The sequence below is a fragment of the Aulostomus chinensis genome, chromosome 16 (genome assembly GCF_037954235.1).
Source record: "Aulostomus chinensis isolate RoL2024-O1b breed Wild chromosome 16, RoL_Achi_v1.0, whole genome shotgun sequence".
NCBI classification, from domain to species: domain Eukaryota; kingdom Metazoa; phylum Chordata; class Actinopteri; order Syngnathiformes; family Aulostomidae; genus Aulostomus; species Aulostomus chinensis.
This window is the reverse complement of record NC_141335.1, coordinates 22,593,317-22,603,063: the sequence shown is the minus strand read 5'-3', so window position 1 is coordinate 22,603,063 and position 9,747 is coordinate 22,593,317. Positions and strand designations below refer to the sequence as shown.

Sequence of the window (9,747 nt, the reverse complement as noted above, 5' to 3'; positions counted from 1 at the left end):
ATGTTTAAGGAGAATATGAAGCCGCTTCTATCTGGTCAGAGGGGACGGCTTTGAGATCAGCCGTTGGTGTTCTAGATGCTGTTCTAGATGTGACTCGGCAATGGAATTCCTCTCGCATCTGCAGAAATGCAGATGAGCTTCATCACAAGCATTCGAATTTGAAAACTGATCCAGGAATCGCTAGTGATGCACGGACATGTGGAGGTACAGTTTGTCTTAATCTGACGTGTATTCATCTAATTTAATGCTTGCCTGTTTTCACCTCAGTGAATTCACTTGATTTTTTTTTTCCAAAACACCAGAAAAAGGCTATGTTTTAAAAGAAAAAAAGAGCCTGTTTATTTTTCTGTAACTTCAACCGTCTGTGTCCAGAGACCCTCCTGGAAAACGGAGATAACATATGAAGTTAGGCAATGGTAGTTATTTGCAGGATGGGATGTGTTCACCCACAACAGGAACTTTGAAACCTCAAGCTTCGCCTGTTTACAAATATATTTAATTCATATCATATCATTTCATATACTTATAAATATAAATAAAATGTGGTTCACTCAGGATTTAAATGTTTTTAATGAGTTAAAGGAATATATCATCTATATAAACATCTGTATGAAAACATAAAATAGTAATAGTAACATATTACAAAAGGTCAGGGAAATATATTATGCAGTATTCAATAGAAACTATACAAATGGAAAATGAAGAGCAGTCAACATCAGGCTAGTAGGAGTGAGGAATGTGCAAATCGCCGTCCACCTTCATTTACCGGCAGGCGTGAAAGTTCGTTAGTTCTGAATGTTTCGACTTGAAGGCAACGTTCAGCTCCGTGTGTGCCGGGCATGTCACTGTGCAAAAATATACGAGTAAAAATCGACACCGCCGGCAGTCAGCTGGAGTCCCGCTGGATCGTCAGTAGTGGCTGAGCTCCTCTGGAGGAGGGGGGAGGTGGTAAATGTCGTCCCCTCCGATGTAGGCGTTGATGCCGCTGCTCTGGCTGCTCCACTCGTAACTGTCAGCAGCCAAACTGAGGAGTCACGCAGGAACAAAGGGATCCATTAAATCTCAGCTTTGAACGTATTCACACGTGTTAGACGGGAGCACATGTTCCACATCTACCTGGCCTGGATGTTCTGAGGCATGACGCTCCACGCGAGGTCGTCGTCGCTGTCGTAGCGTCGGGGGTTGTCAAAAAAATAAGCCCTGGAGGAGAAGACGTGACCCGGGAGCCCGGAGCCGCTCTGCAGGGAGAGATGGATGAGAAAGGGTGTTCACAGCCTTTTTGTTGTTCCATGCTTTCTTTAAAACTGATCTCCTTCCACCTACTCCATGCTACAATTCTCTGTTATTTGAGTATATTTTTTTTAGCTGTAACCCTTGGAGGAGGCGTAGGGAGCCAGCGGTACAGGATCATTCCTGGCTCACCCTGTCCAGGTTGGGCTGTCGAACCCTGAAGAAGAAAACAACCAGCGAGGTGGGCAGCAGCTCCCAGATGAACAGGATCACCCCGAAGACAACGTAGCCGGCGTCACCCAGAGTCGACTGTAAATCTGCCTGGAACACAAACGCGGACGTGTAACTCTACAGCGCCGTGACGGCTCGCCCCTGATCTACATGCCAACAGAATCATCCGTTCTACCTGGTCGGAGACGTTGTACCAGTCGTAGTCGAAGGAGTTAATACTCTTGTTTGACAGCGCCAGGACCACCAGGTTGTAGCAGGCCCGGGAGGCGTACAGGAGGATGACGATGGCCCCGACAACCGTCACCTGACACACTGACGTCCCCTGAAACACACACATCCAAGAAAACATGAACAGTGATTATCCAGCTGGCGCACGCTCCACCCATTTGTCGGGAGCGCTTTGTTGCTCGGCAACCATGCCTGTGCGGTGCACGTGGAAGTGCATCGTCACACTGCTCACACTGAGGCAGGTAATATTTCCTCACCTTGGATTCCAGGTAAATGTTGGCCAGCGACATCTTGGCGATCTTGTAAAGACACAGCGAGAGTGAGATGGCGCACAGGACGAAGAGCGTGTCGTTGATGGCGACTCTGACCAGGACGATGGTGCGGACTTCGGCGGAGGACATCCTCACCAGGAGGGCACACGCTAAGTTGACAGTTAGGAACAGCAGACTGATGAAGAGGAAGAACAGATAGAGCGGCAGCCTGGGGGGGGGCAAAAACATTGATCAATCAGGTACCGTCTGTATATCTACCCAATATATCTCTTGTTATTTTTTAACGTTTGTTTTTACATCTGTAATTCATATCTATCATTTTTTCTGGTACTTGAATGCAACACCAGAATAAAGTATTTCTGATTGTGTGTTTGTGTGTGTGTGTGTGTGGGGGGGGGGGGGGGGCAAAAGGTCACTGACACGTGTAAGAGATACCGGTTTCTTTCTCCTTAAAAACAAATACCTTGAGAGAGTTTCTGCAAATTTAACACAAACATCCACCAGATATGACAATGAACTGTAAATATTCCAGAGGTCAAAGGTCACTGTCACCTCATGAGCCACACAACCGCGAAATAATACAAAATAAATTCTACATCAGATCATTTATCTGATAGTCTACCAGTCAGCTAACCGATGAACTAAATCACTCATTTTTACACACGCTAACTGACGCCTTTCCTAAAGGGAACCCGTTTTACGGTGCGTCTCCCGGTCTCACCTGTATCTCAGGAGCTCCGGTGCATATTTTGACTTTGCCTTGAACACAACCTGCAGTGACAGAAGGAAAAAAACGAACAAACAGTGAATTATGCAAAATGCCTGGTTCTATTTAACGAGTCTGTTTTCACTTCCGTATTCTTGCTCATCCAAAGAAACAGGAAGCTCCCCGAGTTCAACTTTAAACACCCATGTTCTCATCCAGCCGCTGTAAGGCCTCGTTATCGACTCCAATCAGCACAAGGACTTCACACTAAAAATAAGCAGTCATTATTTGGATTATGTAAGACGACCAGGAGTGAGTCACTGCATGGCGTTAATCTACAGCTGAATGTGTCACACTTGAGAGGCTTTCACGGTCGTGATGCAGCGCGGAGGCCTGAGCCGCTGTGGTTGGCTTAGAGACTAAAATGAAGACTTGCAAATGATTATCTTTAATATTCAACGTATCGGTTGATCAGTCGGTTTAAAATAAACGGCTCAAGCCGTCACCTTGGTGACTGATGATTGATTTGCATCTATCGGTTACATAAAATCGCCTTTTAAATGGAGCAAACTGGTTTTCCTTTGTAGTTTCTGGGTTGATGGCGAGACTGAAGACGGTTCAGGAGGTTTGATCATCGTCAGGTGAAATTTCCTACATTTGTTTTCACCCTAAACCAACAGGCTCCAAGTAGGGCTCTCTGTCTGAACATGATCCAGGAAACAGCAACATAGGAATTCTTCAGGTGACCATCCATAGCTGTTTAGAGTGTGTGGTGTGTCCTCTGACTATGTGTACATGTGAGTAGTAGTCCCAGGTTGAACTGACAGGACTGGGGGTGCAGGTGCAGACACCACGTGTGAAGCCCGGAACTGAACTCACCTGTGCAAAGTAAAGGTTCATGAGACAGAGAGTGAAGAACTGCAGGCAGACAGGAAAGCAGTAGAGCAGCCAGAAGGGAAAGGGCCCCAGAGTGTTGGCGGTGAGGAAGCTCCTGAAGTAGAAGGAGAAGAGCACCGTGCGCAGCGCCGACCACAGCAGGCACAGGAACAGGAACACCGTCTGGTAGCTGAAGCGCTTGTGTCGGTACCGCAGGACCAGCCACAGCTGCACGTAGATGAAGATGAAGAGGAGGGAGTAGAACGCCGTGTAGACCGCGGTCAGACCCAGGGTGACGTACGGGGGCACGGCCGGGCTGAGAGTAGGCAGAGGAAGGGGTTTGTCCATCAGTGACGGCTGTCTCTCCTCCGCCGGGGCCTCCATGTCCTGCTCTCCTTGGCCGGAGGAAGGAGGGAGCGGAGCGGAGGGGCCTCTGCCCTCTGCGGGTGTGCAGCGCCGATCTGGCTTCGTAGAGACACCCGTGTATGGCCCGGGACACGGTTCTCAAGCCCGGCGGAGGAGAGACCGAGAAGCGGCTAGGAAAGGAGAGGCAGCGGGGACGCGGAGCTAACGTCCCGCTGTATTGAGAACCGGAGACAGCCGGAGACAGCGGCACATGATCCGGGATGAGATCGCGCCGACGAGCAGCAGCTGCTGGTAGGAAGCTGTCGAGAGCCGCAGCCGGGAGATGAACCGGAGGACCAGCCCCCGCCGCATGACGTGACCCTACGTCAGCTGCCGTGGATCGCTTGAACGATTTACTGTAAAGAATGATTCTTTTCGGTGAAAAGTATTTAAGTAGTTCACCACCACCAACTCTTATGAAATCATGATTAGGTTCATGTGGGCGGCATGGCTCAGGGTTGGAGTGGCCGTCTAGCAACCAAAGGGTCGCTGGTTCGATCCCCGACCTCGGTGACCATGTCAAAGTGTCTTTGAGCAAGATTCTGAACCCATAATTGCTCCTGATGAGTAGGTTGGTGCCTTGCATGGTAGCCTCCACCATCAGTGTGTGAGTGTGTGAATGAGACGACACTGGAAAGCGCTCTTGAGTACCGCTAAGGTAGAAAAGCGCTATATAAAATTGAGTCCATTTACCATTTCTTCGAAGATGCAGGAGTGAGTTCTACAACCCGGAAGTACTGTAGTTGAAGGACCATATCCGAATGGGGTTTCTCTGAAGGTCTGATATGAGGACGATGGGAAAGACCAGCTTCAAATAGTTTCATGTTTTTTTCCCCCAATGGTATCAAAACACAAGTAAATACTGCACTGTCGGGTTTTGAAGTCTTTATATATCTGACAAACGACTGTTGCTAAGGAGGCCGATCTAGACTACAAACATCAGAACTGATGTGATGACGTTTAAATCAAATATCAGCTGCACGCGTTGCACATGCGCAGAGCCTATTATGTCTCCATATTCACATTCTCACGTCTAAAATGATAAAAGTGTTCTTTTGTAAAGATGATCTTGCGAGACGGAGAACATGTCAGACCGAGTGCTGAACTTGTTTGGTGAACAGCTCTTTTGAACGAATCATTTTTAGTGAACGGGTTCTAGCGATTCAGTACGTTGAAAGGAGCGTTCATTCCCATCGTCAGTTGACGCACACTTCTGTACCTTTAACCCCGTGATGGGGCTTCCCACCACAGCAGGGTCCCTTGGGAGATGCTCAGACCTGGTTCCTCTATTTACTTTCACTTTATCAAGTAATTATGAACAAGAACTGCCAAAGAGTGAAATGCAGTTGAAAGTACAAAAGCGATGCAGCAATATTCTCTCAAACAAGCTGCATTTATCGCATCAGGAAAAATCCAACGTCTGATTCAACAGTTGGCTCACAACTACAAACGGCAGACTAGATTATAAGACTGCTGCAAATCCATAAATCAAAAACAAACACAGGCAGATTCATGAACAGGAGGACCGCCGCTCTCTTTTGCTCCTGCAATCATGAGTTCACTTACGTGATAAATGTACCAAATAGAATCAAATGTACAGAAGCTGAAAAATTGACATTTTTGGTAATCGAGTTTGCAGCTTCCAGAACCAAGTTGAAGACATGAGGGTCGCTCATCCACCGCCGGGAGCTGGTGCACCTCTGAGCTCACTGCCTCTAAACTGATCAGAATAAAAAAAAACAAAACAACCTCCATCTGATCTCTGGTGAGAGTTGCAAACTTTGTTCATGATCTACGAACCTTTAAGAAATCTAAACACAAACCAAAGTAAAGTTTATTATTTAGTGGTGTGTGTGTGTGTGTGTGGGGGGGGGGGGTGTCTCACAGGACTGGAGCATGTGAACATGAGCTGGGTCAAGATGGAGGTCATCCTGGTTCACCTTTGACCGCCGGGCTACATTCATCTTACCTCACTGAGGACCACTACCAGCCAGACCCCCGTCCACCCTTGACAAACAGGATGCTGTCATCCACAGAGCAACTTCCTCTCAGACCGTCAGACTTTGATTGGGCGTATTATCATCCTAAAGATATCTCGTTTGGCTTCTTCTGAGTAGAGAGTCTGAAAAAATACAAATTTGTTATGATTTCTTGCTGTACATATCTGTGCGTGGTGAATCAACACTCAAATAAACAAATGATTTAATTGGAAATCTTTCAGTGTGAATTTATCCAAGGATCATAAATGCGAACTTCTCAAAAGGGCCAGAAGGTGGCACTGTTCAACCGCGTTATGGGAACAGTGGGACGGATCCAGGGTGGCAGAAACCTGCTGAATGAACCAGTGCAAGACAGGACACAGGAAACAAGTCAGAAGATTGATTTAAAAAAAAAAATCAAACAAATACATCAATTCTAAATTAAAAAGTTTGCTGTCTTTATTCAAGACACTTGTGCGCATACAAAATAACTGTGTGCGCCTTTACTGAAACATAAAGTGATGTTAAATTTAAAATCTAAAATTTTACAAATGTATTGTAAACTATTGTTTGCAACATTCTATGAGACCTCTTATGAATTAGTCATTTTTCACGTGTGAACACAAATGCTTACATGTGATGTGCCTGGAGGTGCAGAAATGTTAAGAAATTACCACAAAAAAAAAAAAAACACGAAAAAGAAAGAAAGCCATTAAAAATCAAAGTATGGTGTCGTCGGCAGGTTTTCAGTTGAAAGTCATTCGCGACACGAGAGAGAGAGATAAGAAAATTGCAAGACACAACCAGACAGCAACCAGAAAGTTCAACCCAAACATTGCAAAATGGAGCACACACGGAGCACAAGAAAGTGTGTTGCAATACTATTGTTGAGGTCGACTCTTACAGCTAAAAATGGAGCTGGACAAATAATCTTGTGGGCATAGTGCGAACCTCTTTTACTGCAGCTGATCACAAGTTTACATTCTTGCAAATTTACTGAGCACAAGACAAGAGCCTTCACATTTGATCACGATTTCCCACCTTACTGAGTCGTATTTTCGCTCCAACCCTGACCAGCTGGACCGGGTTGTGATGTAGTATGTGACATAAGAGAAAGGCATAAAGTGCATAACGCAATACAGAATTTTGGCCTCTTTTGACCTAAGAATGGTAAAATGGTAAAAGGACTCAATTTACATAGCGCTTTTCTACCTCAGTGGCACTCAATGCGCTTTACAGTGTGGTCTCATTCACCCGTTCACACACACGCTCACACACTGATGGGGAAGGCTGCCATGCAAGGCGCCAACCTACTCATCAGGAGCAATTATGGGTCCAGTATAATAATGATAATAATAATAATGATGCATTTTATATACAAGGCGCCTTTCAAGGCACTCAAGGTCGCCCTACAACAATTAAAATACGAGTAATACAATTAAAACATAGCAGAATAAAAAGCAAGTGAAAGCGCGGAGTTAGCAGTAGAACACCAAACAATGGAGCACTCAAAGATTGTATGCCAGCCTGAACTGATGGGTTTTGAGGTGGGACTTGAAGAGGGTAATGGAGTCTATATCCCTCATGCTGGGGGGTTGCAGAGGTGAGGGGCAGAGCGGCTGAAGGTCCTAGCCTTCATGGTGGACAGATGGGCTGGGGGGACGGTCAGCCTGTTGCAGAGGCAGACCTGAGAGACCGGGTAGGAATGTTGATGTGAAGGAGGTCAGAGAGGTATGGAGGAGCGAGGCTGTGAATGGCCTTCTGAATGGGAAGCCAGTGGAGATGTTGTAGAACGAGAGTGATGTGACTGATGGATGTATCTTGCTCAAGGACACTTCGACATGGTCACCGAAGGGTCGAGGATCGAACCGGCGACCCTTGGGTTGCTAGACGGCCACTCTACCCCTGAGACATACCTTTAATAATTGCAATATTGATCTTTAGAACTACGATTTAAAGAAACAACCCAAGTTGTATGAACTCACAGACAACACTTCATTCTGTTCCTGCCTCAAATACACCTGGCTCTACATAACAGTATTTAGAGTGTTTTAGAATACGTTCAATTGAACAAAGTTTTGCTTTTTATTTCATTTTTATTTTTTTTATTTAACCTTCTTTTAACCAGGAAAAGGTCCCACTGAGTTACATTAACTCTTCTCCCAGGGAGTCCAGGCCAAGACAGGAGGCAAAAGAAAATTTCAGAATACACCAAAGACAAGATAAGGCCACACACTACACCACAAACCACACACTACACACACCAGAATGCTAGACATTACACTTAACATCAAGCTGAGGTACAAGCTCATACATACAAACACCTAAGAAGGGCATCGAGGTCAAAACAGTTGCATTGTTCAGTCCGGTTCAATTTTAAAAGATTTTTAAAAGTATTAAGAGGCAGGAGTGATTCCAGATTTAAGGTGCATTCGGTTCATATGATGAAAAGCTCTTTTACCCAGTTCTGTTCTTGTTGATGGCGTAATTAACATTACTTTGCACTGATTTATTGTCTTGGGTTTGTTAACGTATCTACACTGCCAACATGTATAAAAATCCCTGTATTTTCTGATTAAAATTGAATTTTGAAATTTGGACAAACAGTTGGCAGGTCATGAATGTACGGAATAAACAAGAGTGGAACCAACATTGATCCCTGTGGAACACCTTCGGATAGGACTGACCGATGATTCTTCACTCACAAAAGCCAAGACAGATTTGTTGTGTTTGTTTTCAATATTCAGACTGCATGATTGATTATATTTATATCTTCTTCCAGTTCTTCCTTAATGGATCTGGCAGAAACTCTCTTCATTATAATGCTGATTGTCTGTGTCATTTTCTTGACAGTGATTAAAGTAAAGGAGAAAAATTATATCCTGATAAAGCAGTTTATTTCCATGTGCAGGGAAATTTCTGATTGCTTGTATTTTGAGTTTGGACATTGTGAACATCTTGGCCTGATGGAACGCTGTCATGGGGACAGGATCACCAAAACACAATCCGTCATCTGAGGACCATGAGAATTCTTACAGTTTAAAGTTCCATCACCTTTACCTTAACTTACACAAATGTGGGTCAGAGTATGGCTCAAGAAGCACAGCTGCAGAGGTCAGATGCCAAACAAAGGACCCGTATTCAGATGTCATGGCAACGTAGCCTGGAGTTGTTCAGATAAGTGGATCAAAGTGCGGGTCGGATGACTGGTCATCATTTGGTGAGGTAGAAACACTTCATTATCCCAGCTGGAGTTGAGTCTGATAGCCTGGGATGATTAGTGTATGCTACAGTGCTCTGCGATCATGTCCTTTACATAATGTTTCTATCAAACCGGCCATGGGGCTCTGTTGATGGTAACTGGTCCATGCTCTGATGGCCCTGGCTGGCGTCCAAACCTCTCAAATACAGCTTCAGTGTTGTCCCTCCAGAGACGGGACCTCCCACTCACTGGAGCCTTTATTGTAATACCTTATCATCCAAACACATTTCTGCTGTGTTGACAACAGTGGATCAATGAGAGGCAAGTCCAAATTTCAATGGAATAATGTGATGCGAGACAGACCTCTGTGCTTCTTGGTGTCTATCATCACCATCATCGTCGTCGTCGTCGTCACCACCACCACCACACAACAACCGTGCCAAATGGAAAACAATACATAGCCTGCCAGCCAAGACTGAGTACCACTTCAGGAATCTACTTTAGGAACAACATGAAAAGAAAAGTATAGGCGACCTCTCATTTCCTTTTGCAGTGTTGGTGGCTTTATGAAAGCCACTCTCAGCGCCCCTCTCAACTCAACTCCGCCCCAAGTCTCTC

At 45.3% G+C, this 9,747-nt stretch overlaps 1 protein-coding gene across 2 annotated transcripts; it reads right to left on the bottom strand.

The window, feature by feature from the left end:
• Positions 1 to 551: 551 nt before the first annotated feature.
• Positions 552 to 4,074, bottom strand: gpr137ba (G protein-coupled receptor 137Ba). Of its 2 annotated transcripts, none has more exons than XM_086179560.1 (7): positions 3,547 to 4,074; positions 2,683 to 2,732; positions 1,947 to 2,169; positions 1,637 to 1,783; positions 1,423 to 1,551; positions 1,117 to 1,238; positions 552 to 1,024 (listed from the first exon to the last, which is right to left on the bottom strand). In XM_086179560.1, the coding sequence occupies exons 1-7, from the start codon at positions 3,925 to 3,927 to the stop codon at positions 910 to 912; spliced, it is 1,167 nt and encodes a 388-aa protein (XP_086035686.1). In that variant the 5' UTR covers positions 3,928 to 4,074; the 3' UTR covers positions 552 to 909. The 2 variants fall into 2 exon arrangements, with proteins under 2 accessions (XP_086035686.1, XP_086035687.1); XM_086179561.1 differs by having other exon boundaries at positions 3,682 to 4,074.
• Between the last annotated feature and the right edge of the window lie 5,673 nt (positions 4,075 to 9,747).

What these genes read in the sequence shown, in the direction of transcription:
- gpr137ba (XM_086179560.1), bottom strand. Translation starts at nt 3,927, where the DNA reads ATGGAGGCCCCGGCGGAGGAGAGACAGCCGTCACTGATGGACAAACCC. An exon ending in TGAACCTTTACTTTGCACAG is followed by an intron (nt 2,733 to 3,546) that starts GTGAGTTCAGTT and finishes CTGTCACTGCAG; the next exon opens with GTTGTGTTCAAGGCAAAGTC. An exon ending in GGTACAACGTCTCCGACCAG is followed by an intron (nt 1,552 to 1,636) that starts GTAGAACGGATG and finishes TTTGTGTTCCAG; the next exon opens with GCAGATTTACAGTCGACTCT.